Below are 27,980 nucleotides of genomic sequence, written 5' to 3'. Positions count from 1 at the left end.
AAGACTCGCAGAGATCCTTAGAGATGAAAATGTCTGACTAAAAAGTATTAATTACATAATCATGTCATAATCGTTCTTTTGAGATAAATTATATTGTTACAGTTACCGTATTCAACAGCCTTTCCTGTCTGCACATTGCTGTCCCCTCAGGTTGAAGGTGGTGCTGGAAGGTGGGTGTGTTGCAGTGGGTAGTGAAGTTAGTGTATAGATGAAGAGGGTGAATGTCCTGGGTATAGTCCCATGATCCCAGGCCACTCAGAGTCCCCAGGACTAGCTTATTCATGAGCTCTGTCTGGACCTACCCAGAATGTTACGTGGCTTGGGATTTCTGGAGGGAGGTTGACTTTTGTCTTATCCTTTTTTTTTTTTTCCTACAAGGATTCCAAATTTCTCAACATCCCTGCCAACACTTGTTCTCTTCTCTTTCTTTCTTTTTTTTTGATACTAGCCAATCCTAATGGGTGTGAGGTGAACAAATGTATTGGTTTAACACAATTCTACGGTGAATGTTTAAAACCCTCAAAAGAACAAACCTTTTTGATATCGAGAAGCATGGAATCTTCCTTTTTATATATACATGACTAACAAACTGTTCTGAAAGTTATCGAATTTAATCTCATTAAACGTATCCTGCTTTGTGGATTAGCCTCCCCCACCTCCATCACTCCAAATTTTGGGGTGCTTACTTATCAAAGGACAATCATTAGTTTTGCGATGCTACGGCAGGTCCACCCTTGGTACTTGCTTTCTCCTTCTCAAACCCAAACTACCTCCAAATGTCTCTCTCTTTTTATCTCACCTCCCTTCCCTGGTTCCCCACCCCTGCCCTCTCCTCTTGAATGAGGTGTTCTCTGTTCTTTCAGCTTTCCAGCTGTGCTCTGACCCCCTGCCCCTCAGCCCTCTCCGTCAGAGGCCATGACATTCCCCTGACTTCTCTCACTCGCTGGGGCCCAGGAACTCTCAGATCCTTCTCTCCAGCTCTAGGCCTTCAGTTAACCTGTTCCAGGAACCTGCTCAGGGAGGTCCGTGTGCATGTGTGTGTGTGCGTGTGTGTGTGTGGTGTGATACTACAAGCCTCAGCAGTCTTAGTTCCCACATGTGCATCTCACCACCCTGAATATCACCCTGTTGTGGAGATACTTTCTTTTTGTCACAACCTGACCCCTACCTGCCAGCCAGCGTCTACTCTAGCCCCTCTGAAGAAACAGCGAGCTGCTACAACACCCGCAGAAACACTGAGAGACGAGGCTGGCTCTAGTGTGCTGCCTTCCTAAGGGGTTTTCTTGAGCCCTTTAGAATATACATTATTTTTGCCCTAAATTCTGACCTTAGACACTGACCCCTTCATGAAACAGGATGCTTCCATACCATTTTATCATTTTTTAAATTGAGTTATATTTAAAACAGTGGACGGTACAGGTTTTAAGCGTGCAGTTCAATGAGTTTTGGCCAATGTAAACCCCAAGGCATTACACGATTTTGATACACAACAGCTAACTTAGAGCAATTGCAAGATTCCGTAGGCCTGGAGGAAAGAGCATGGAGTCTGGCCTCAAGAGACTTGGTTACCTAGTCAAGCCTCTGCCATGAACCAGCTGTAAGACTTCGGGCAAGTGCTGTCCACTCTCTGGGCCTCGGTTTCTGAGCTGTATGATGAGAGGGCTGACTCCAGGCGCCTCCTCCAGCCCTGGGTCCACAGGACATGACAGGTATTGAGCAAAAGTCACACAAGACTTCCTGAAAGTATGCGGAGCTTCTGTGTGCTGCTGACATCTGCCAAGTGGATGTGTCTCACCTGGATCCTTCCGAATTCCTGAAGAAGAGAAACTGAAGAAATAATCAATAATTTTAACAATCAACAAAGATGGCGGAATCAGCCAAGCCAAGCCCTGCATCCTGTTGGAATGTACCAAATGCTTGTAAATAAACCCTTCTCAAGTTTGTTTGCTTTGGCACAATATTGAAAAAAAAATATGAAGAGATTAGCTTCAAATTCACGACAAGTACCAAAAACACGCTGTTTGCCAAATAGGTTGAGTTTAGCTATTTTGCTGTTTGGAAGCTAATGTGCGTTGTTAAAAGAGGAAAGGCCTTCTCCAACAGGATGAGATGAATCCCTCCCATTTAGGCAGCATTCTCCCCTTTTCAAGGCCTCCCTGTCCGTCTCTCATACGGTCTATACATCAGCTCTGTGGCAGGAAGCACGATGGGGTAGTCTCCTTTTTGCAGGTGAGGACCCTGAGGCCTGGAAAGATGGTGTGAATATTCTCCGTCCCCGGCGAGCCTACCCCTCTGAATTCTCAGCCCACTGTCTTTGGGCTGAGCCCCACTGTCTCTCTTGTGAACCAACCAACCAACCTAGAGAAGAGAGTCCAAGAAGATCTAAAAATAATAACAACAACAGGAAGAACACTCATAGGTGGCAGCTAACAATAACAGACCTTTATTGCCCTCCCACTGGGTATTAACTCTTGTAATTCTCCCAGCAGCCCAACGAGGGTTCTCCTTGTTTTATGGAAGAGGCAATGGAGGCACAGAGAGGATTCATAGCTTGCTCAAGCTCACACAGCAAGTAGGTTGCAGAGCCAGGATTCCACCCAGGCCCTTTGCTGTATGCTGCTGATTAAAGAAGTTCCTCAACAAAGCTGTTCATTGGCGAGTGAGCAGCCCTGAGAGGTGATGAGGTCCCATGCCACACACTTCAAGTAGAGTCCAGGTGGTGGTGATCACTACTGAGCAATGTTTAGAAGGCAGCTAGGCTTAAGCATCCCAGAAGGTCCCTTCTAACCAGAGATTACAGGACTTGACAAAATCTCTCAAAGATTCCAGTCTTTCAGTTCAGGACAGTGACAAGTCCTCCCGGCCCTTGGGCTTCCAGATTAAACGTCCTCCCCCAGCCTGTCCTGCCTGCCAACCATCCTCTCCTCATGGGCACTGGATCAGTGAGCTGGGAGAACAGGTGGCTGTGCATGGATCATCCTGGAAATCTGACAGCGTGGTCCTCAGCCCAGGAACTGGGAGGGGGGACGGCAGAATACTGAATTACGGGATGTCTGCTGCGTGATTAAATCAGTGCACTGTGTGCTGTGCTGTGGAGATGCAAAACACCAGGCTCACTCCTGGGCCTGAGGCCCAGATGTTACTCACAGAACCACAGTCAGAGCGCCAAGGACTCTCAAGGGCACCTCATCCAACCATGCATTTCACATGTGGGGATACGGAGGCTCAGAGAGGGGAAGCAAATTGCCAGAGGCCACACAGCATTTATTAAACAAAATATTAAGTGCCTCCTGTGCCAAGCACTTGGGACTGGGAATACTAAGGGTGAACAAAGTAGCCACAAGCTCCCGTCCCACAGAGTTTATACATTGGTGGAGGAAATGGGCAAAAAGCAGGTAAACACATAAAATCAGAGATTGTGATCTGTGCTATGAAGAACATGGAGTACTTCAGCCCAGCTGGTCGAGGGAGGTCTCTTTGAGAAGGGACCATTTAAGCTGAGGCTTGAAGGAGAAGTGGATGGTGTTTGTGTGTGTGCGTGTGCTGGGGGGATGTGTTCCAGGCAGTGGGAACGCTGTGCCCTGAACCCCCAGGCTGGGATGAGCTCCATGTGTTTGAGGAGCTGACACCTGACAAGGACAGGGGAGAAGAGCAGAGAGGGGATGCGGGAGGCGGATGGAGGATGGAGCACATGGGGTCTTGTGGGCCGAGGTGAGAGGTCTGGACTTTGTTCTTGTTGCAATCGAAGTTATTGGAGGGTTTTCAAGAGGTTGGCAGACACGCTGTAACATTCCTGCTTTTCCCAGTCCATGGGCCCCCTGGGAGCCCTGTCACCCTGAGGGCTTGCAGAAAACACACCGGGCAGTGCTACTCACGCAAAATGAGCCTGGCTGTTGCTTTTCTTTATCAGTGATCTCTAGGCACTTTACCCACATTAGGGGATTAGACCACTCACATTATTTGATGATCCCTCTTCCTACCATGTGTCACAGATCTAAAGACTCAAGTGCTGTGAGACCCCGTGGGAATTAGCAAACCCCTCTGATCCAGTGACTATTGCTGAGATGGGCAGACAGGCAGCCTCATCAGTTTGCCACAGCCTTTCCCCACCTCATTCCTGTGACCCGCACTCATCCTCTTTGCCATAGAGGTATGAAACATTAGAAACAGTTATCAAAAAAATTTCAGCTGATGGGGCTGGCTCCGTGGCGGAGTGGTTAAGTTCACGCGCTCCGCTGCAGGCGGCCCAGTGTTTCATCAGTTCAAATCCTGGGCGCGGACATGGCACTGCTCATCAAGCCACACTGAGGCGGCGTCCCACATGCCACAACTAGAAGGACCCACAACTAAGAATATACAACCATGTACCGGGGGGCTTTGGGGAGAAAAAGGAAAAAAATAAAATCTTAAAAAAAAAAAAATTTCAGCTGGTAAAAATTGTATTTCTGTATTTTAGATAGTTGAACCAAACTTGATCTTTAGCTAGAAGCATTTCTTTTAACTCTTGATTGATTTCATTTATATTTTGTGTGTAGTCCTAAACATTTTCCTATGACTTTTATTGTTCAAGTCAACAATATTGAAGTATAATTTATATATAGTAAACTGTATTCATTTAAATTGTACAATTTGGTAAGGCTTGACAGTTGTATACTATGAAACTACCACCACAATAAAGATATGCATCATTTCCATCAAAAACAAAAAAAGAAACTGTTATCAAGACTGCTAGGGTGGGAAGAAACTTCCAGAACATCCAAACTTTTTTTAAAAAATGGGGATACTGAAGTCCAGAGAAGAAAAGGGACTTTTCTAGGTTCCATAGGAAGTAGCAGTAGAGTGGGAACTGGAAGGCAGACTTCGTCCTACATCCCACCACATCTGGTATGGCCCCCGCAATAGGGAGGCAGCTTGGCAAACCTGTCAGTGTTTCTCGAAAGGGGTTCCATGGAATAGCCGTCTGGGATTTGCTCTATATCTCATGAGTCTGGGGCGTGCTGCAATCACTTCCTCCTTCTTGGAGATTCACCACGAATGGTAAAGGCCCTGAGACATCCAACAGCTAAACATTCATTTAATGTTGCTTAACCCAGTTTCCCCAAATGATGAGACAATGGAATCTATCTTGGTGGACTACCTATTTACATTCTGGGGAATACTCCTTGGGAAGTGCCACCTTAAGAAAAAAGCCCCTGTCCACAGCCCCTGCCCTTATCTCATTATTATTCTTGCTATTATTATCTTTGAAGGCCAGGGCCATAGCTCATACTTGGGCTCATGTGATCACGTCTCCCTCCAGGTGCCTTGCACGGGGCCGAGTCCTCAGGGATGATGACATAGATCAATTAATCAGCATACACTGACGATGCCTGTTGACTCTGGATCTCCTGACTCTTACGGCCTCATCTGAGATAAAGGGCAGCTCCTGTCTTTCCTCTCCTCACCAAGGATAATGCTTGAGGAAGCCTTGGCAGGGAAACTCATAAACATCCCCAAAGGTCACTGAATGCTAAAGCGATCTGCCCTACTCCCCGCCCTCCCTTTTAATCTGGACAAATCCCATTCCCCAGTGTTAAGTCCTAACTCAAGTACAGCCACCCCCAGGAAGGCTTCCCTGACTACCTCTTCCCTGTCTCTCTGGCCTGTGCTCCTCTCTGCCTCCCCTTTAGTCTCCTGAACTTGTCTGTACCATGTGTTTAGTGACTGGCTTGGCATCAGCCTGTGCGGGGATCTAAAGGAGGGTAGTAGGCTGGGAGTAACGAACAGCAGAGGAGAGACGAGGCCTGAGGCTCCTAGTGTGTGCTGGGCCTATCTAATCACATTTAAATTCAATTAAAAAAAAATACTGTGTGGGGCCAACAAAGCATGCCTGTGTCTGAAATTGTCAGAGGGCTGAGAGCTTGCAACAGCTAGAATATGATTTGGAGCGGGGAAGGCACTGCGTTTGGAAACTTTAGAAGTCCTGGAGCTGCCACCAATTAGTAGCGTGACTCCTGAAAAACACCTCCTCTTTCTGAGCTTCGGTTTCCTCATCTATAGATTAGGGTGAGACTCACTCTGCTTCCTTTGTGCGATTTGAAGAATGTTTCTCTTGATTCTATGCCAATGACCATTAACCCCTTTATAATCAGAGTGGACATTTATTCAGGACTTACTGTTTGTCAGGCACTGTTCTAAACACTTTGCATATATTAACTCCCTTAATCTTCACAATAACCCTATGAGGTAGGCGCTGTTATCATTTCCACTTTACAGATGAGTAAACTGAGGCAGAGAGGGGCGAAGGAACTTGCCCAAGGTTACAGAGCTGGTGGCTGGCAGAGCTGGGACTATAAAATGCTTTCACAAATACTGGTTCATTTAACATTCTCAAAGGCATAATGAATTTTTTCAGGCAAGTATTTCCCTTTCCCCTATTTTATAGATAGAAACACTGAAGCTCAGAGAAGCGAAGTAACTTGCCTGATGTCACACAGCTAGGAAGTGGGCAAATCTAAGCCTAAACCCAACTCTTTTGACCTCAAACCCTTTGCCCTTTTTTCTGTGCCATAGGTAAAGGACAGGCAGGTGGTCTGTGATGAGAACAATGTGCTGGTGTAGGGAGTTTTGTTCCCCGGGGCAGAGAACACGTCTTGCCCTTTCTTTTTTCCCCTCTAGTCCCTAAGTCAGGGCCCTTCTCTCCTGGGAGCTCAGTGCTTGTGACTAGTTTGGTCATATTGCCAGGAAAATTGCCTCCTGCCTTCATTTTGGCTGATTTCCACCCTCTGCACGAACTTGGATGTTTCTTAACTGTGGAATGTTTAAGTGTGGTTACCTGAGTCTGGGGGTCTGGGGAGGGTTTGTATTCTCCATGGGTGCTCTCTGTCTTGCGTCGTGTTGTGCAGGGGTCTGGACTAGGGTTCTGATCTTGATTCTGCTGCTCTGGCATCCTGGAGCAAATCACTGAACTTCTGTGGGGCTCAGTTCTTTGGCTGCCAGCTGGGGACAATCACGTCTGTCCTGGTTCCACAAACGCCCTTTGGGAAATGCAGTGTGACACACAGAGAAGGGGCCTGCTGTGAGGCAAGGCATACCACAGGTGCTCAACAGACGACACTTAACTGACTGCACGGGGTCGATTTACAATGATGCGGACACAGCACTCACAATACAGAGTGAAGGGTGGGAAAAAGCAAAAAATAAAACTGCCGAATGTGCAAAAGGATCTCAATTATGTAAAATATACACAGAAAAAAGACTACAGGAAAATACACTAACATGTTGCCAATGATGGCCTCTGGGTCATGGACTTGTATGTCAGTTTTGCTTTGCTAGACTTAAAAAATTTTCCTGTTTGCTAAAGTTAGCACGTTTTTTTTTTTATATTTTATCATTTAAAAGTATATATATAAATTTATATGTAAACGCATATATTTATTATATATCATATTATATTTATTATATATTATATATTATTTACCATGTACTATGTTATATCTACTATATATATACATATATAACATATTTTATAAATATAAATATAAAATTTAGTACATGACCCTTGACAGTGCTGCCCTAGTTACCAAAACATTGATGTGATCAGGTGTGATCCTGCATACATTCATTCATTCATTCATTCATGCCTTTCTCAGGAAAACAGACTGAGGGCCAGCTGTGTAGAAGGCACCACTGATGATTACTGCAGGGGACTCTAAGAAGAATGGGGTACAGTCCCCGCCTTTAAGAAACACATCATAATCTAGATGGAATATAAGGCATAACCATAAGTAACCATAATTGAGGGTAGAAAGAAAGTAAAAAATACTATATGCTTTCGGGATATTGCTGCTAGAAGTTACGAGTAATCTCCTCTTAACCAGGAGAAATCTATTCTAGCTGTGGAGATTAATTAAGATTTTATGAAGAAGTTGGCATGTTGTGCTGAGCCTTGAATGACAAGTAGAATTCTGGACAAGGGGAAATGGAAAGGCATTACTGGCAATAATAAAAGTAATGAAAGGTAATGTTTATTTAGCACATACTATGTACCAGGCATTGTGCTATTAAATTACACACATCAGCTCATTTAAGTCTCACTGAAGCTCTCTGAGATAAGTAGTATTATCATCCTCAATTGACAGATGGGGAAACTGAGGCTTACAGAGAGGTTAAGTATTTGCCCACAGTCACTGGATGGTTGAGCTGGGATTCACACTCAGGACCTCACTATGAACAGCTATGTCACAGGGAGAAGAATAACATGAATTGAGGCAGGAAAACATGGGGTCCACAGCGGATTAGAGCGGGAGCTTCCTGAAGGCAGGCAACATGTGTGTTTTGCTCATCTCCCCTCGTCCAGGGCCTGGGCAATGACTGGCACATTGTAAGTGCTTATCTGTCGAGTGAAAGAAACAGTGAGTGATCCACTGTTGCTGAAGTGTGGGCTGGAAGGCAGCAGGACAGGAAAGGGTGTGAAGGTAGAGATTTTAAGCAGAGGCAGGGCCCATCAAAGTCCATCAGAGAGTTGAGAGCCTGCTCAGGCAGTGTGGCAGGCTGCATCTCAGGGAGGGAAACAATTGGTGGGGAAGCCCACCATAAGCCCACTTGAGAAGCACAGGAATGCCAGGGAGGGTAGCGGGGCTGGGGAAGAGGCTGCGTAGGTAGAATGGAGGAGAAAGAGGCTGGGATGGTGCCTGTCTAACTCAGAGTGGTGAATGTGTTAAAAGTTAACTCTCTATCAGAGCTTCATTGCAAATCCATCCTTCTCTTTTACCAACCCCCTGGGGGGGCTTGGGCTGCCTCTGAGCCCACTTCCTCATCTGTAAAATGGGGATAATCACGCTCACAGAAAACGGTTGCCCTGGGACTTAACCAGGTATTATGGGAACAGTCAGTACCCTATCCTACTCCTTACCCCTGCTCCCTTACAGGTTAACTAGTGTCTGCATCTACTTCACAAGAGGCGATCTAGGCTGAGCCTCCTCCCATGAACTGAAGTCAATTTCCTGGCATGTGCCAGAGGCCCACGAGTCTTCAGGGTTTGCAAAAACACTCGGTGGCTGGCACTGTTTGTTTTGGCCGAGGCCCCTCCCTTGCTAACTCTGTCCTACTCCTCTGTGTCAGTATAAAGAGGCCTCACCATGCCCAGGAGCCCCTGATGTCAGAAGATAAGTGATCCAGCCCACGTTCTTCCAGAACAGAGTCCTTTGGAAAAATCAAACTCAAAGAGGAATAAAACTGCACATCCAAGTGTGTGAAATGTTCCTTCCTAATAAGCACAGATAACTCAAGGAACCATCCCTCCCCTTTTACCTATGCCCCCCGAAAGAATAGTTTCATGGAAATTTTATCTTTCTTCACACCCATGAGCCAGGTGGGCAGGTATTGTGCTTCCCATTTTGTGAGCGGGGAGATGGAAGCCCAGGGAGGCTCAGGAGGCCGCCCACAGTCATCCAGCAAAGTCAGCGATGAGACCTCGGTGATAAGCCAGGTCTCCCGGCTCTCTGGTCCCTCTCTTGGCCTCCTCTGTCTCTCTTTAGGAAGTTGTCAGCACCGGGAGCAAACAAACACGTAATTAATTACAAATAGCTATGTGGACCCACTTCCTAATTTTTATTTTTTCAGTTTGATTTTCTATGTGTCTTTGGGTTTGAGGCGCATCAGTGGTTGAAGCCCTGGGCATGGCCCAAGTTAGTCTGATCCTGTCTCTTTTTGCCTAAAGTCTATCTTGTCTTCTCTCTTTTTTTGGCCTGATGTCACCTACTGCTTAGTTACTTGGTCCCCCCAATTAGGGTTTACCTTTAGGAGAGACAGGATTCAACTTTTTCAGTATTTTCCCTAGGCCTGTGTATTTGATGGCTTCTCCATAAATACCTGTGGCTATGGCAATGGAGGGAAGAAAGGCAGGCCTTACAGTGTGGTACGAGGGGTAAGGACAAGGCCTGAGCAGTTAGACTGCCCTGAAAAAGCCCACTCTGACAGTTAGCTGCTGCCTGTGACCCTAGGCACCCACCTGACTTTCTTTTCTGAACTTCAACTGCTTGCCTTTGTAATTGACGATCATAACAGCTCAGGGCCTAGCCTGGTGTCTGGCACAAGGTAGGGACTCAATGGCTATTTGTGGGAAGAATTAATACCTATCTCACTGAGTAATTTTGAGGATTAAATGAGATAATCAATGTCAAGTATTTCTCGCACAACCTAGGATATAGTAGCTACTCAATAAAAGTAGCTACTCTTAACTATTTGGTCATTTAATATTTAGAACTGAAGACACGCGTAGAGAATGCCATAGTGGGTCAGGAATGAAAAAAACCTGAATCCAAACCCCAGTTCCATCGTTTTATGTAGAAAAAGACACTGGATTTAGGATCAGGAGATTCAGGTGTGAGACCTGGCTCTGTCCTGAACTAGCTGAGTGACCTTGGTTAAGTAACTTCACTTCTCTGAACCTCACTGTCCTCATCTGCAAAACAAGGAGCTTGAGTAATCATTAAGATTCCTTTTTCCAGCTCTGACAGCCTCAGTCTAAGATTTAGGCTCATGCAGCTCTCTTGGCTTCTCTGGCCCCGGTTTGCCCATCTGTAAAATGGCACACTCGTGTTTGGGAGTTCCTCCCTGGGGCACGACAGCCCGAGGGTGTGCAGATCCCAGTGCTCCTCCAGCCTCCATGCTGCAGGGCCTGGCGGTTCTTGTTCAGCTCAGACTGACTGCTGAGTAGTGTGGAGTGGTTACTTATCCCCCCAGAGTCCTCATCCCCTCACAATGTGTATGGGGGCACCTCTCCCTTCTACCTCCACTTACAGGCATATAGTAAAGAATAACCAACAATGACCATTATGTCTCCTACTAACGAAGTTCAGAGAGGATCTAGTGTGAATAACCTCTTCAGGAAATATTTATCAATAAACGTATTAAGGAATAGTGCATTCCAGTGGCAAGGTGCAATAATTTACCTTCTGAGTAAGAGTGTATATAATGCAGTTATGAAGAATCTTGCTTAAATTCCTTGAGATTTCCTTAATCATTACTTTTGTTGGTACCTTTTTTGAAGCACTGGCCTCAGTCTCTGTAATTTACACAGCACTTGGACTAACGTTGTCCCACTTGACTCCACAAAAGCTGGGAGGGTAGAAGCAAGTCAGGCATAATTTACCTGCATTTTTCCACCAGGAAAGGGGGCCCAGGGAAGTGTGGAGAGCTGGCCGGAAACAGAGGCTGAGTTACAACCTATGGAAGAGCTGGGACTAGACATCAGATTGCCTGACTGTCCTCACTAGCACCTCGCCCCGGTAGCCCTGGTCACAACCCTACAACCAGCCTTGTCCTGTGGGACAGTTCCAAGAGGCGTTCCAGTACGCCCTCTCCTCTATCCTGCAGGTCATGTGTTCTAAGCCTTGCCTTGGAGATGGCCAACATTCCAGGCTGTTATGTCTAGAGCAGATGGGATCACAGCCAGTCAGAGGCTACAACTTCTCCAAGTGAAGTGTGGGACCACCTTGGTGGGCAACCACCCAAGGGGTCTTGTTAGACATGCAGATTTCTGGGTCCAGTCTCAGATATGCCTGATTTCAAATGCTTTGGAATCCCTGTTCAAGGTTTCCTCTTACCATCCAAACTAAAGCAGCTGATCTAGTCTAATCTATTACTGTAGTAATTATTGTCTTCATAGACACCAGACAAGCACTTGTTTATCGCTTAGTTTATTGTCTCTTTCTCCACTTTAGAATGTAAATTTCATGAGGCTGGGGACGTTGTTAACCTGGTTTATTGCCACACACACACACACACCCCCTTTCCTAGAATCCTGCAGGCCCCCACAGTACAACGTCAGTAAATACTTATTGAACTGAATGTGTACTAAAGTTTGAAACCGCTGTCATACACCGCTCCTTCATTATACAACAGGGAAACTGAGGCCCACTGAGGAAGCGACTGCTGCAGAGTTGGTAAGGGGCAGGGCCAGGGCCAGGACAAAATCTCAGATCTCTGGAGTTCCAATCGGGTGTTGGTTCAACTCCGCCCAAAGCAATTCTTTACAAAAAACGAAATCCACTTGTAAGAAAAGACATTTCCTGCCCATAAACAGTTGGTCTCGGGGGCTTGGCCGGATTGCGGGCTGTTGGTAATTCCGTACCCACCTCCTAGGCGCCCGCTGCCCCTAAGGGTTAAGGGCCCGCCTTCCGGTCCGGGAGTCGAACCCATCTCCGGTCAGTGTCCGGGCCGGGGACGGCGGGGAGGAGCCGAGCACAGCCGGCGGAGGTGAGGGCGGTTCGCCCAAGGTCACCCGGGCGGGGCCTGGAGGGGCCAGGCCCGCTGTGCGCCAGCGAGCCAGCACCGTCGGCGCGTCCTTGGGGTGGATGGGTACCCCCCTCCACCACCCTGTAAGTGGCGGGTGGCATTAATGGCTCCTTCTCCCGAATCTGGCTCACCTAACCTCAAGAGCGCGAGCAGGCCCGGGCGGCCGCATGGCCCGTTCCCATGTGCTCCACCTGCGGCCGCTCTCACGCGCTGGCCCTTTAAGGCACCTCCCCCTGTTTACCCCCCCCCATTTCTCTTGCCCCCCCTCATCGCCCCCGCCTCCCGAATTGCATCAGGCACGTGCTCGCCCCCGTCCGGTCTGAGAACCCCTCACCCCCCAGCCCGGGAGATGCTCCGAGGAATCAGAGGCGAGGGGCGGGGCGAGGGGCGGGGACACGAGGCCGTGCGCGCGCGCTCCCGCCGCATTCGCCTGCCCGCCCGTCTCCGAGGGCCGGCCCAGCGGGCGCGCCCCCGCAGCGCCGTCCCCTCCCCTCGCCCGCCGCGTCGCGAGGCGCGCGCCCGCCCGCCGCCTGCCGCGGATCGCGTGGTCTGCTCGGCTCGCCGCGCCTCTCCCCCGTCCGTCCATATTGCTGCAGCCCCCGAGCCGGGAAGCCCGGGCCGCCCCGGGGGCGGGGAGGAGGGAGGGACGGGACGAGAAGCCTGCCAGGCTCGGGGTGGGGGCGACTTGCGAGGACCGGGCGGGGGGGGACGCGCGCCGAGGAGGCCTGGACCGCAGAGTGGGGGGCCTTCCTCCCCCCCCGCCCCGCCAGCGGGCCTTGGATCTACGGCGCCTGCATCCGACCGGGAGGGAGGCCGCGCCTAGCGTGAACCCCGACCCTTCTCTGCAGGGACTGGGGCCCAGCGCCCCGGAGGAAGGCGTCGCGGGCGCTCTGAGAGCCAAGTTCGAGGCGGGGGAGGCAGCCTCGGGCGCGCCCGGCTTCTCCGGGGGGGCGGGCGCGCAGATGGCCACTCAGGTGGAGCCGCTGTTGCCGGGGGGCGCCCCGCTCTTGCAGGCCGAAGAGCACGGGGGGCTGGTGAGGAAGAAGCCGCCGCCGCCGCCCGAGGGCAAGGGCGAGCCCGGGGCGAACGACGTCGGAGGGGGGGAGCCGGACGGCGGCGCCCGGAGACCTCGGCCGCCCTGCGTCAAGCCACACAAGGAGGGCACCGGGCAGCTGGAGCGCGAGAGCCCGCGGCCGCCGCAGCCGCCCGGCGCCGAGAGCCTGACCATCAGCGACGGCGAGGAGGGCGGCGGTGGCGAGCCGGGCGCTGGCGGAGGAGCGGCCGGAGCCGCGGGCGCCGGGCGCCGAGACTTCGTGGAGGCCCCTCCGCCCAAGGTGAACCCGTGGACTAAGAACGCGCTGCCGCCGGTCCTGGCCACCGTGAACGGACAGTCCCCACCAGGTGGGTCTCCCTGCTTTCTCTCCTGGTTGCGGGGGCCTCTTCCGGGGACATGGGCGTCCCCTCCCCCAGCGGCCTCCAGGGCCCCGGGGTCCGCCGCTGGTCGTGGTGACTCGGGATTTTTTTTATTGCCTCCTGGCTCGTTCGGGTCGGCGTGCCTTCCCCCCGACACGCTCGGGAACGTGCCCCTGCTGGAGGGCCCGGCGTGTCGGGGCCACGGCCGCCGCCTGGGCCGCAGCGGTTAGTGGGCAACGGCGTGGTCCGGGCCTAGCTCGCCGGGAGAGGGTGGTTGCTGGTTTCGGTGAAAAGGGCCCTCTTCCCCCCACCGCGTGTTGGGGTGAGAGACGGTTTCTGGCCTAAACCTTCCTCGGGAAGCCCCCTCTTCCCACCCCGCCCCACGCTCCCCGTTTTGGTAGCGTTGCGATCGTCCCCATGTTGTAAATGTTTAATGGGCATATGTCATGGGCAGAAGAGTGCCCGGCGATGAGTTCACACCGACCACACGGATTCAGGATTTAAAAGTTAACAAGTTTTGTTCTCTGGTAGGTGATATATTAGGCGATATTAGGCGGTCGAGTCCGGGTCGAGGGGTCGGTAACGAGGAGAATGGGGAGAAGAGGAAACCCAACGTGTCATTGAATTCGGTGGTTTCCCTCCCCGATCCTGGGGACCTTCCGCCTTGAGAGGGAACCGGATGGCGAGCGTGCGGGGCATCCAGTTAGGGGGTTGGCGGAAAATGTGAGGCTGGTGAGGGGGCCTGCGGCGACACGAGGGGCGTGTGGCGGCGGGGGAGGGAGTGGCCGGCTGGGCGGGCGGGTGACAGTTGGGCGCCATGCGCCGCGCCGCCGGCCCGCGGGCTGCTCGCGGCCGCTCGGCCTCTGCGTTCGGCGCCCGCCGCGCCGCCGGGGGTGGAAGGCGGGTGCGGGCCGGCGGCGCGGCGCGGCCGGGGGTGTGCGTGTGCGCGAGTGTGAGTGCGCGTGCCCCCTTCCCGGCATTCCTCCGCAGCCGGGACAACGTGGTGCCTCCCCGCGCGGGGAGCGGCATGTGACCGCCGGCCGGCTCTCCCCGGGCCCGCCCTCGGCTTTTTGGTTCTTTTGGACCCGGTCCCTTGGGGGAGGTGGGGTGCAGGAAGTCCCGGCGGAGCCGTGTCGGCGGAGGGGAGGCGGCGCAGAATATGGAGGCTTGTCTCGGCCTCCCCTCGCCGAGAATAGACCGGCGGCCTGGTGGGGGGCGCGTCCTCGCTCGTCCCTTGGCTGGCGCGCAGAGGCGCGGTGGGTCTGGATTGTTTGGTTTTGGATCTTTTTGAAGTGGACCTGCATCAAAACCTACTGGTAGCCGGGGGGACGGCCTCTGGCTTAGCCCTAATGCTTTTTCAGAATTCCTTCTCTTCTGCCGTCGCTGGTTGAGGCTGACTGGTTTAAACCATCAAAATGGGGACAGTTGAAGGGGGAGCTTAGTGCTTTCACATTCAAGGGAGCAGAATCACTGGTAGTCTTGGGGAAACCAGAACAGCCGATTCTGTAAATGGCATGTTGCAATTTTTATTTCTTTCAAGGTTGCTTCATTTGGAGGAGGGTACATTTGGGGTTTACTAACAGTACCTCAAACCATGTTCTTTTCCTTCTGCTCTCCCTCCTTTCTCTTCCAGAACCCTCTTATGCAAAGGGCAGTGCCGAAACCTCCATTTTCTTGCATATCCCTCCTGATCCACCCACAGAGGGAGGGAGAGCAACTTTAAGACACTCTTTGGTCCTTCCTCTCTCTTTAAACTCAAAAGGGGTATAATCATCCCCAGGAGAGAGCACTCCTCAGAAGTTTAAATGGGGCTACTCACCCTGGCTGCTGCTGCTGAGCTACTGGTGAACCTGCCTTGTGGGTTTTAGGTCAGCCATGACATCAGGTGGTATTGGGTGCCTGAGCTGGCATTTTGTGGAAGTTCAGGGGCCCTTGCTAGGGTGCGTCATTGGGGTTATTGATCGTGGGAAGAAGACAGCTTGGCTGGCATCTCGCCTTTCCCTGTGAGTGGGGAAGCTAAGATTGCTTTAAGTCCCCAAAGCAAAATTCTGAGTCTGGTAGATTTGCTCTGTTCTTGTTTTTCTGGAATCTTACGGCAAGAAAGTGTCTTGTCTACTCATTGGTTTTGAACCTTTGGCGTAATCTTTGTCAGAGTAACTGAGTTAATCCGGTGGCTTTTCTGTTTAAGCCTGTTGTGAGGGCTTGGATGCTTTTTGAGGGAGAATTTCGTGATTGAATCGTCTGTCTGGTAAGGTTAGCTGGTGGTCCTTTCTTTGGAGTCTACGTGGATTGCCAAGGCGCTTTTCCAGCCCGGATTTTGTTTGCAGTTTGGACAAGCTTAAATGTGACACCAGTGGAGTGGCAGTGTGGTCTTGGGATTTTTGTGTACTGTGATGCACATGTTTTTGGGAGTCTGCAGAAATGAGTGCCTCATAAGCCAGCTAAAAGCTTTCCAAAGCTTGCTGCAAACGCCTATTTTTAGTCCTCCTTTTGGCTCAGATGCTAGTGTTTTAGTTCTTTAAGGCACACGTGCAGTAACTAGTAATAAAAGATGTTTTTTGACGTCCCCTCTTTCTTGTGGGGTTCTCTATCCTGGTTTAAGCTTCCACATCTCATGTTTGTAGATTTGTAGTCTTGGGATTTTTATTTTGGCTTTATGTTGTTTCCTTCCCTGAGAATATTTTGAAAATATTAAAAATTTTTTTCCTTATTCTAGCCACAACCCTTTAAGTGTGAGAGAGGCAAGACATCTTACTTTAAAGAAGAAATATATAGCAAAGGTCCTGGGGTCAAAACTGTGTGGGTTCAAATGCCAGCACTACTACTTGCTAGCTGTGCCTTCTTGGGCAAGTTCCTTAACCATTCTGTGCCTCAGCTTCCCCGTTTGTATAATAGGAATTAAATTATGATTTACCTGCCTCATGGGGCTGTTGTGAGCGATCACTGTAATGATATGTGTAAAGTGTGTAGCCCAGTGCCTGGCATATGGTAGCTCTTATACCATGTCTGGGAGATTAAGTCTATGGGACTTTCCGGGACCCTTTCTGGGTCTCTGTGTTCTCCACCTGTAAATCAATGAAGTACTTGCCTTTTCTGGTATTGTCTCAGTACTCCATGAAATATGTAGGATCCATCTCCTTAAAAATGGACTTTTGCTTGTCCGCAGATGTGAAGGGCATAGTATGGATAATCTCAAGGGTTGGTGACCTAAAGAATTGGCTGTTTTTGCTTTGGAATGTGCAGTGATTAATGTTTTAAAAATAGGTTTTTTATTTGTTCCTTTGCCTTTCCTTCACATTACCTGTGGGGAGAGCGCCTTTGTGCTCTCAGGGCTGTGGGGAGAGGCCGGTCTGACTGAACTGAAAGTTGGCTATGGCTCGTGATGTGCGGTGGGTTGAGACCTGAGGGTATCATAGCCACAAGGTTCCACCGCCAGCAGCGGGAATCGGTGGGTTGGTTGTGTGGCACCTCTGACTTCGTGTAGTAAGAAGACTAACCAATGCTGTAGTCTTTTTCTTGATTCTCTTTCGAAGAAAGTCGGGGGCAGGGTCTGAGACTTGAGTGTTTGTGTTCTAGGCATCACTTTTTTCTGTGTCCTTTTGAAGTGCAGCTAACTGACGGCGTAAAATAAAGGGTTATTATGCCAGCTGACCCATGGCAACTGCAGGGTTCTTCCGCCTCCCTGAGCTGGCCCCAGATAAACCTTCCTTCTCCTCTGCTTTCCTTCCTGGGTTTGGACCCTTCCCCAGGTTCCGCCCAGTTGTACCAGCTGGGGCATCTGTGTGGATTTGGGGCATCAGGCTTCACTGTGTGAAGACCTCATAGCATCGAAGCTACTTTAGATCCTGGCCCCTTCCTGCCCCACCACAAGAAGCAGACTGGATGGAAGTGTTCTGCCCTGGAATCATATAGTCTGCACTTTTGAGTCTTAGCTTTGCTTCTTTTGCTGCTGCCCCTGCTGGGTTTTTTTTTGAATTAAGGTTTACTTGACATAAAACATTGTATTTCAGGTGTACAACATAATTGTTCAATATTTGTACGTATCAAGCTTTGCATCTCACTTGCTGTGCAATTTTGGGCGAATTACTCAGCCTCTCTGAGCTACTATTACCTCATTCTCAAAATGAGAATAATGATAGTTACTATTTCAGAGGTCATAAGAGTTAAAGAAGATAATGTGTATAAAGCCTTTAGTGTAGTGCCAGGCACAGATCATCTAATAAGTGCTGCCTTTTTAATATTGCTATTTTAAAAATCTTATAGTAAATGATCACCATTATTAGGAGTGTTCATTTCACTTCTGATTCTGCTCATGGCCAGCTTTGTGATCATCAGCAACCCCCACTTCCTTTCTCTCTGTCTCTTGTTTCTTCATCCATAAAATGAGGGAATTGGATTAGATCTAATGTGTTAAGGTTTTTTAGTATCAAAAACACTTTTTTCAAGAAACCCCCTCCCCACAAAACAAAGAAACCAAAGCAGAGCTGCTTGTATGTGTGTGTTCATCTCTGCCACGGTGGTTAAGAATTCCAGCTTTGAATCCAAGCTCTGTGAGGGCTGCAGCGGCTCTTCTGGCTTCAGCAACCTAGACTGATGGTTTGGGGTGCGTGTCAGACCTTGTGGAGCAACCAGACAGTATGTGCCTTACCGTGCGGTAATAGGAAGTACATAGCACTGTCTGTGAACCCCCACCCCCAATACAAACTGAACCCAAACCTAAGAGAACCGTAGATCTGTGAGGATAGAGGAACAGACTGACCGTGGGGTAGCGGTTATCCAGTTTCCGAACGTGAGAAATTCTACAGGACAAATTATTTTATCAAAAAATAAATGGCGGTTTTTTAAAAAGGGAACTGTTATAGATGAAAAAGGTTGAGGCATCAATCAGATGCATTGCATGGATCTTATTTGGATCCTGATTTGAGCAAACCAGTTATAAGAAGACATACTGGTGACAATTGAGGAAATCTGGTCACTTTATATTAAGTTATTTGTCAGGGGTGATAATGGTGGTCTGATTGTTTTTTGTTTGTTTTAAACTCCGTGACTCTTTATATTGTGCATCTCTGGCTGAGAACTGCTAGGTTAGCTTCAATAGCTGAGGGCTTAAAGCTGTTTTCCTGTAGTTCAATCCAGTTTCTCCTCTTCTCAAAGAAGGCACGCAATTAGGGCACCCTCTGAAGGGGAGAGCGAGGGAGGCCTGCCCCTTACCTCCTGGGCCAGGAGTTTGAGTTTGACATTAACTGGGAAGTGAGTGCCTGCTTGGGAGGGAGAGGGGCTTAGGAGGTGGTTCCAGGCCTGTGCTGGCGGGGGTGGTCTCCCCGCAGTCTTGACCTCTGACCCTCCGGAGGAGCAGACTCTCTTGGCTGATCCACCCCCGGTCTGCAGTGGAACCTAGGCTAGATTAAACGTTTCAGAGCTGTTACTCAGCACTCATTCCCTCCCTTTGGGAGGTGGGAAGGGAGGGAGGAGGAGTGGGCCGAAAACCACAAGAACCTCTTTAAAATGGAGAGCTTGGCAGATGGGAGTGCCCCTGTTTACAAAGTCCAAGACAAGCTCACAGGGGGTAATTAGGGTGTTGGGGCCTTGAGAGGGCTCACAGGTGCCTCAGTCCAGGCTCGCAAACCTCCCAGACTGGTCCAGAGTGATCTAAGGGAGTGGCCAGGAGAGAGGACAGCCGTACCTTGCTGGGGCTTCATGAAAGGAAGCAAGTTTTGATACCTGGCTAGTGAAATTATAGGAAACAGTGGGGTGAAGGAGCCAGGGGGTAGGTGATGGGGTTTAAATCAGAGCACAGGCAGAGTACTTCTCTCTGCTCTCCCTTTGTGATCTCAGACAGCTTGCCTAACCTTTGTTTTCTTATTCACAGAATGAGACTAACTTCTGTGCTGAGGTTGTTTTGAGGGTCAAATTGGTATCAAGTATGGGGTTGCTCAGTTCATGAGTTAAAATGTCCCACACGGATTAAGTGTTTTATATTCCGTAAGATGCATTCCAAAGCCAAACATATGTAGTTTGAGGAAATTACCCATTCTGAGGGGTTACCGTGCCTTTCCTAAGTGAGGGTGATAATCAGCACTTAGCTTCACTTTGAAGTAGTGCTATTTGTTATGGTTGTGAGGACCCACTAGCCACCGCAGATAGCCTAGGGTGTCTCCCGTCGTATTTTCCCACAGTCTGGACCTGCTACCTTTCTTTTGGCTGTGACTTCAGACTGGCAAAGCCCTAAGTGTTGGGGGTGAGGAGTATGGGCCTTTATTGATGAATTTTGTAAAGCCAGCCAGGTAAATCTGTTGTGTATGGTGAGGGCCTGCCCTGTCTGAGTGTTAGGAACTGTCAGTAAACCCAGATGACCCCTCCAGGAGAGGTTTTGTTTACAGGGCACTTTCTAATAACCCTCCAAACTTGTTGTGGTAACTTCCTTACCCTCCAGACATGCATTCCAGCAGCTCGAGGTATTCTTTTCTCTGCTTTAAAAAGAAGTTACCAGCTTCGCAGGAACTGAAGTCCCACTGTGGCCGGGGGCCGTCTGCATGCATGGTCCACCCTGGGCTCTGTGGTCTTGCTCTTCTTTTCACAGACACTAGCTTACTGACGCTCCTGATAACCCCCAGGAAAGCAGTGGTGATAGCGGAGCTACCATGCGCTGGGTGCCTTACCTGGTCTGGCCCACGTGATCTGCTCGGCAGGTGCTCCTGTTATCCCCGCTTCACGGATGAGGAAAGTGAGCCTCAGGAGGCATTAACAAGCAACTCTGCCCTCCTGATTGCTCAGACTAAAAACCTGAGGGTCATCCTGGCCACCTCTGTTTCTGTCACCATACTTCTAATTTACCAGTACATCCTTTTTGTTCCTGAAAACTTCCTCCAAAGCTAAATGCTTCTTACCGCCTCCTTTGTTACTCGCCTGGTCCACACACCATTGCTTCTCATCTGGACCATTGGAGCAGCTGCTAGCTGGTCTTCTATCACTCTTGCTAAAATCCTCTCACACGGCTTCTTGTAGCGGAGTTAAATTGGAGTCCTTAGAGTCTCCTCTAAGACGATGCTTGATCTGGCCCCCCCCCCCCAGGCGCTGACTCATCTTTCACCGCTTTTCCCTTCCAGCAGCATTGGTCCTAGCCTTTCCTGGTGCACTCTCCTGCTTCAGGGCTTTTGTTCTGGAATGCTGTTCCCCAGATAGCCACTTGGCTCACACACTCACTTTCTTCAGGTTCCTGTTCACATATCACTGCGATGGAGAGGCATCCCAGATCACCCTGTATAAAATAGCAAGCCTCCACCCCATACTCTATTCCCATCCCTCCTACCCTGCTTCATTTTCCTCCTTAGCCCTTATCACCATCGGGTCAGGACTTCAGTTTTTGACTACTGCTGTATCCCCAACACCTACAACATGCCTGGCACATAGTGGGCAGCTTGGTGAACATTTAATTAAGGAATGAATGCATGAATTTCATGCTTTAACAGCATCTTTCAGCACATTTTGAGTCCGGCATAGAGGATCCCAGAGTGAATAATAAAAATCTGCGTTGGCAAGGAGCACATGCGCTCACAGTCCGATATGGAAGGTGCTGTGTGAGAAAAGTGTGAGACTATTCGGGAGTGTAGCAGGGGCACCCAGTTCAGTCCAGGTCGGAGAAGTCTTTCCGTAGGAGGCAGTGGCAGTGCTGAAATGGCAAGGATGTGTTGGAGTTACCTGAGAAAAGTCCTGGAAAGAGAGCTCATTCTTGGTTTAGGATTGGCCCTGGGGTTTAGAAAACTGAGTAATTCCCTGTGGCTGTAGCATAGATGACTCGAAAGGTAAATTTGATTTTAACTGGAGGGCAGTAGGGAGCTATTGAAGATTTTAAGTGAGGGAGTGGCATGGTCAGATTTTTCCTTTTGAAAGATTACTCTGGCCACATGATAGAACCTCTTAGGTTAAGAATAGATGATTTGGGGTTTCCTATCTGATCCTTTGGAGCAAGGTTCCCAGATTACAAAAGAAAGCAGACTTCCAAGTCATTCCTGAAGTGTAGGTCTTGAGCAATTACCAGCTGTCGTTCTTTAGGGGTGGGGAGTGGTTCTGGTTTATGGGATTTCTCTGATCTTTCAGAAGGCCACATTAGCTGGAATGCATCTCACTTGCCCAAAGAAGCACACTTGCTGATGGGCTGGCCTAGGCTGAGCTCATGTTTGAGCTTACAGCCACCAGTCTGCTGGCCCCTGCTGCAGCTGGATAGGTGGGAAGAGGAGGCCCTAGAAGTAGTGGCAGGGGGACAGGCTTCCAGGTGGCATTCCCCAGCTCTACCAGGGGAGACACCTGTGTGGCTGGGCTTCTAGGCTCTGCCTGCCACCGGCTGCTGCAGCTTGGCTCTCGACTTGTCCACACATAGCCAAGTGCACAAGATTTCCTTCCCATCAGAGCCACCTCCCCTCAGCTGAATTCAGCTGTTTTTACACCTGTATTGAGCACAGTGGGGTTTGCATTTGCCTGTAGAGAGGCTGCTGTAGTGACTTGCTGAGAATGCTGGGCTGTGGAGAGTCAGGCTTGCCCAGCCCAGTGCCCACTTGTCAACTCTCTTCCCATTGCTGTGCCCTCTTTTCAGGGAGGAAAGAGTGTTGAGAGCTGGAAGGGACCCCAGAGGTCACTGAGTCTTAAACCCTCATTTGCAGGTAAGATATTACAGGCCCAGAAAAGAAACAGGAGTTCCTGAAGATCACAGGGTCAAAGCAAGGCTGAGACTTGAAGCCAAGTCTCTTGGCTCCCCTTCCATTCTGTTTTCACTCCACCTCTGGAGGAAGAAGTAGAATGGGGTGGTTGAATGTGGACTTTGGAGTCAGTCAACCTACAGTTTCAGTTAGCCCAGCCACTTACCCGCCGGGTGCCCTTGGACGGCTTGGTGACTTCTGGGCTTCGGTAAATGGAGTTCTGTCTAGAGTGGCCATGTAGTGGGATCATTGCTGGAAGTGAGAGCCTGGCACATTAGAAGTGATCGTAAGAGTGTTGATGGTGCCTCTTTTGAGGCCTTGAATTTGACCTGGGTCTTCAGTTTGCTAACAGAGGATAGGTGCTGAAGCCAGCCTTTTTTTCTTCCTGAGTTCTCTGCCTTTTGATCCCTGCTGCTTGGTCTGAGCATACACAGGAAGGCAGCGCATGCCCTTCTTAGAGCCAGCTCTTCCGACCCTGCCCCAGGCTGTCATGCAACTCCACAGTGCAGGGGAGTTGAAGGACTCACTGGAGGCTGAGAGGAGTCACAGCCGTGAGAAGCCCACATTGCGGCGGTTGGCAGTGCCATGGTGGGAGGACGGCAGTGAGAGACAGGCCCAGGTACCTTGCAGGGAAGCCCTCCCACTCCATCTTTGGTGTCTTTCTGCAGCTTTGGGTTTGTTTGGGAGAGCAGAGGTCTCTTTGCTTCTCCTATTTTGTGTACGTACTAACAGTAATGTGACGGAGACCAGTTACGTGGATGGAACAGCCCGCTTTGGGTTTTGCCCAAAGTGGAGTTGAGTGTAAGGGTAGTTTGGACATGGTCAGAGCAGAGTTGGGTGTGGGAGGCTAGATGCTGCTTCTAGGGAATGTGGGAGGGAGACAGGAAATCAGGAGCACACAGAGCAGGCGGCCCACTGGGACGCCTCACCTTTCTGAGGAGGGAATGGTTGAAGGCACTAGGATTATTTTGCCCAGAGAATCAAAGCTTGCAGTGGGTGGAAATGCTGGTTGTTCTGAAATAGGGCATTGTATAGACCTGCTTTATTTGGCCCTGTGGGTAAAGCTCTGAGGGCAGGTGGGAGATGGAAGGTCAATAGGATTTGGCTGCAGTCAAGTAAATTTCGGCAGTGCCCGCAGATGGATTCAGCTGTCACAGGAGGTACTGAGTTCCTTAACAGGGTGATAACATTTAAACAGTTTGGATTGTGATTTGCTCTGGGGCTCTGCAGCTGCAAATTGGCAAAGTACTTCCTAGATTTGTTCATTCAGAAGTTTTTGAGTACTTGTTAGGTGTCAGGCCCCAGAATTCTGGGATTAAGAAAACACATGGGGCTTATATCTTAAAAGGCAGAAGTCACAATTGGGCGCCCCCTCAACCTTACCTCTTCAGGCTCAGTGCAGTCTACTGACATGTTTTGATTTGCCTTGCTTTTAAAAACAATTTGTAGTAATCACCTATATTTTAAAATCAAGAAAATTTGTCTGGAAGCCTGGAGATTTGCAACTTCTCTTTAAAAAGTCAGACTCTTGAGTATACAAAAACCCCCAGTGAATTGTATACTTTAAATGGGTGAATAGCATGGTATGTGAATTACATCAATAAAGCTGTTATGGGGAAAAAAATGAGAAGAACTGGCCACATTGTGCCTCTGTTCTTTTGTGACTGCTGTCCAGTGGCAGGACCTAGTCTCCTTTAGACGAGGGCGCCAGCATGAGGCCTGTGGGCCTACCCTTTGTGTGTTTTAGCAGTCTGTCCAGCCCACAAGCTGAGGAGCATCCTTATGGGCGATGAGGAGAGGAGAGGGTGGGGAAGACTTTAAGGCCTAGGAGAGGAATTGCAGTCCATAGAGGGGACTCCTTACCCACCTCTTTGAGGGAGAGTGGGTGTGATGTGGAGACAAGACACCACTGGACATTGTGGCCTGAGGTCCCAGAGCAGCAGTACAAAGCTGTCTGAGAGTTAAGGGATAAGCTTGCCAGGGAAGCTGAGTTCTGTTAGGCCCCAGTGAGCTTTTACTCTCCTCCCCTCATCTGTGAAATGGGTATACCATCTTTGATCTTAATCTCTAAGGCCACTTCCAGCTCAAACACCCTGTAGGTGTCAGAGCAGCTAAGGCAAATGTTATTACGTGTGAAGGTGGAGAGGGAAAACATCCTGGCTAGAGGCCTTGGGCAGCGTGGTCCTGCTATTTGGGCAGTGGAACTGAGACTCACTGGAGCATTGGATTCTCTCTGGGGGCAACAGATACTGGAGAGAGGCTTCTCCAAGGCAGGCCTCTCCTCACAAAGCTGTTGGTGTGAGCCCTGTAGGAGTAGGGTAGAGAACTCTGGGCAGGGAAAACGAGACCAGCCTTCTAGTCCCAGCTGTTTGGCTCACTTGCTGAGACACCTTGGGCAACTTAGCAAACCTCTTCAGGCTTCTTAAATGAGGGTGGTTGGGTCAGATGAGCTTTCAGGTTCCTTTCCCACAAAGACTGCAGTTTGTTGACAGCTTTCATTGAATGGGGTTGCTGCCCCTCCCGATTAGACTGGCTGCGGAGTGCCGTCCCCGAGAGTTTGGCCAAACCTGTGGGATTCTTCTACCTAGGCATGGGGGATTCTGTCCTAGGCTTCTGGGAAATGCTGGGCTAAAATGATCTGCCCCAGAAGGTTGTGAGTGCCCTCAGCAGTGTGCAGACAGTAGTGGCCCATCTCTTGGCAGGAATGTTATTGGGAAGAGTCTGACATCCTGTACCTGGTTAGATTGGGTGGTTGCTGAGACCCCGCCCTCTTCTGGCCTTAAGATTTAGAACCTAGGTCTGGCGGAGGCCAGGATCACAGTCTCAGCCAGCTCAGTAGAAGGGAAGCTGAGCGTTCTCAAGAGACTGTCTAAGTCCTCAGAGTCCTCAGGCTTATCTAGAGAAGCAGGAGGGCTGGAGCCCATCTTTGGTGTGAAAGGAACTAAGTTGGCTGCCACCAAAGTGAAAATCATTCATGTAACACATTTATTTGAGTAACCTACTAAGTGTTAGACCATGGGAATATTGATGGAATCAAGACAGAAGGGACCTGCCCTCATAGTTTACCTTCTGATGGGGAGACACTGTAAGCCAACAAGGTAATTCTGGTTATCTCTTGCTGCCTAACAATTCACCCCAAAACTTCGTAGCGTAAAAAAAATAACTATTTTGGGGCCAGCCCGGTGGCACAGCGGTTAAGTTCGCACGTTCCGCTTCAGCAGCCCAGGGTTCGTGGGTTTGGATCCTGGGTGCGGACGTGGCACCGCTTGGCAAAAGTCATGCTGTGGTAGGCGTCCCACATATAAAGTAGAGGAAGATGGGCACGGATGTTAGCTCAGGGCCAGTCTTCCTCAGCACAAAGAGGAGGATTGGCAGCAGTAAGCTCAGGGCTAATCTTCCTCAAAAAAACAACCACCACCATTTTATTCACTGATTTGTATATCAGGGTTTGCACAGGGCTCAACTGGGCGATTCTTTTCTTTATGACGATGATAGAGGTGATGGGTGCCCTGGTCTGGAGGGCCCACCACAGCTTTACTCCCATGTTTGGTACTTCACTCCCATGCTTGGCAGTGATGGATGGAAGACTGAGTTCAGCTGGAACTAGAGTGTCTTCAGGTGCCCTCTCCAGCTTGGTGGTTCCAGAGTAGTAGGACTTACTATATAGTGGCTTAGGACTCCCAGAGAGTGTCCCAAGAGACAGGAAGTAGATGCTGTCAGTATTCTAAGGTCCTGGGTCTGAACACAACATCACTTTTACCTTATTCATGTTGATAGAGGTCAGGGAATGCCTCTAAGGGTGAGTCAAGATGGAATCGATTAGGAGCCTGGTGGTGAGCATTCTAGCCTGTAGGAATAGCAAGTACTAGGTGGTGATAAGTTTAGAGTTCTCCAAGGAACTGACAGAGAGGCCTGTGTGAATGAGAGGTGAGGGGCTCAATAAATCAGAAGCAAGAGGCCTTTGGAGAGCACCTTAGGGAGTTTGGATCCTGTTCTGAAAACAATGACAGAGGTGGCATGATCTGATTTCTGTTTTAGGATTACTCTGTTCTGTGGTGAGTGGACTCGGGTAGGGGACAGGAAGAGACCAGGTTGGAAGCCGGAGACTTCCGCAGGAAAGAGATGGAAAGGAATGGATGATAGCATAGTGACTTGGGCTGATGTTTTAACTAACTTGCTGTTTTCCCCCAAGTCTAAACCAGTTAGAGAGGAAGTTTTCTGATTGCTGTTTCTTACTTCCTTCTCTCTGCTCAGACTCTCTAGAAGCTGAATTAGTTGTACTGTGCCCATTAATCAGAACTGTGGCCTGAGGCAGGCCGAGATTTCAACCCTGGTTCTGGGTCTCTTGGCCCCAGAACCAGGCCCTGCCTAGGCCAGCTTCCCCTGGCGTGTCCCAGGCTCCATGCCCCAGGGTGGAGTTGAGGGGGGTGTGGGTGAATAGTATGGGGGCACCAACAGGAGCAAGGGCAGGGATGGTGGGGCCAGAGGGTGGGGAATGAGCCTGGCATGGGCTCTCTATGTCACAGATTTCTGTTCCTGACTTCTTGTTAGAAACTGCAGTGGCTTTTTTATTTCAGGTAAGATCTTCAGAGTTGGGTCAGAGCAAGCTCTCTGAGCTGAAAGTCTGGGGATTCAAGTTCTGATTTCAGCCCCACTCTCTCCTTTCTCCTGGCTGGACCTTCATTTCTCACAACTTGTGTGACGGGATTGGATCGTGACTGTGTTGCTCATCCATCACCAGTGTGCCTTTATCATGTCTGTGGGCTTACTCAGGTGTCCTAGAATCTGCCTTATGGAAGCTTGCCTCCTTGAGGACAGATGCCCCGGGGAGCCAGGCCACACTGCCCCAGACCGTCTCCTTCTCATGTGATTATCAAACTTCTGAGCTACCACGCGCATCTCATTCGTTTTCACAACAACCCTATGGGTTCTAGCTACGGTTATGATCCTCATTTTACAGGTGAGAAAATGAGTTCAGAGAAGTTCAGTAGTTTTCTCAAGGCCACGCAGTACAGTTATGCGTTGCTTAATGACAGGGATGCATTCTGAGAAATGTTAGGGTATTTCATCGTTGCGGGAAGATCCTAGCGTGTGCTCACAAACCTAGATGGTGTAGCCTACTACACACGTGGGCTGTATGGTACTAATCTTATGGGACCACCATTGTATATGTGGCCCTTCACTGACCGAAATGTCATTATGCAGGGCATGACTATAGTGAGTAAGTAGTTGGATTCCAGCCAGTGGCGGACTGACTCCAGAGTTCCTGCCTTCTCATCTGGCTTTGCCTTCTCCCAGACCACAGAGGTATACATACCCAACCTGGAAAACTGTTTCTGAGAGAAGACCTGTACAAATCTTCAGACAGCATGAATCTGTACGAGGCCATGGTGGGCCAGCCTGCAGGTTCCAGCTCTGCCCCCGGCTATCCTGAGTAGGTGTGAGCCAGGCCCTGGAACTTCTGATCCTGCTGGTGAGCCCTGACCCCTCTTCCCCCAGAGATGTTCCTCTTCAGCTCTGTCAGGCCACGTGGAGCCTGCTGGAAAGAGCCGTGCTGACCTTGTGGTTTCTCAGGCGTGGCCTCGGGGCCAGTAG

The 27,980-nt window shown here is 49.8% G+C and overlaps 1 protein-coding gene across 4 annotated transcripts in view; it reads left to right on the top strand.

The window, feature by feature from the left end:
• The window catches only part of LARP1 (La ribonucleoprotein 1, translational regulator), a 78,041-nt gene that overhangs the window by 15,129 nt on the left and 34,932 nt on the right, over positions 1–27,980 (top strand). For 3 of the 4 annotated variants that reach the window (XM_070569142.1, XM_070569141.1, XM_070569140.1), the window contains exon 1: positions 12,877–13,680. The exons of the other annotated variant lie outside the window; for it this stretch is intronic. In XM_070569142.1, coding sequence (XP_070425243.1) covers positions 13,242–13,680 — 439 coding nt within the window. In that variant the 5' untranslated portion in view covers positions 12,877–13,241. Of the gene's footprint in view, positions 1–12,876; positions 13,681–27,980 lie in introns of those variants that run through there. 4 annotated transcript variants of the gene reach the window in all.

Source organism: Equus przewalskii, chromosome 13 (assembly GCF_037783145.1).
Source record: "Equus przewalskii isolate Varuska chromosome 13, EquPr2, whole genome shotgun sequence".
Taxonomy (NCBI): Eukaryota; Metazoa; Chordata; class Mammalia; order Perissodactyla; family Equidae; genus Equus; species Equus przewalskii.
This window is presented reverse-complemented; position numbering and strand designations above follow the sequence as displayed.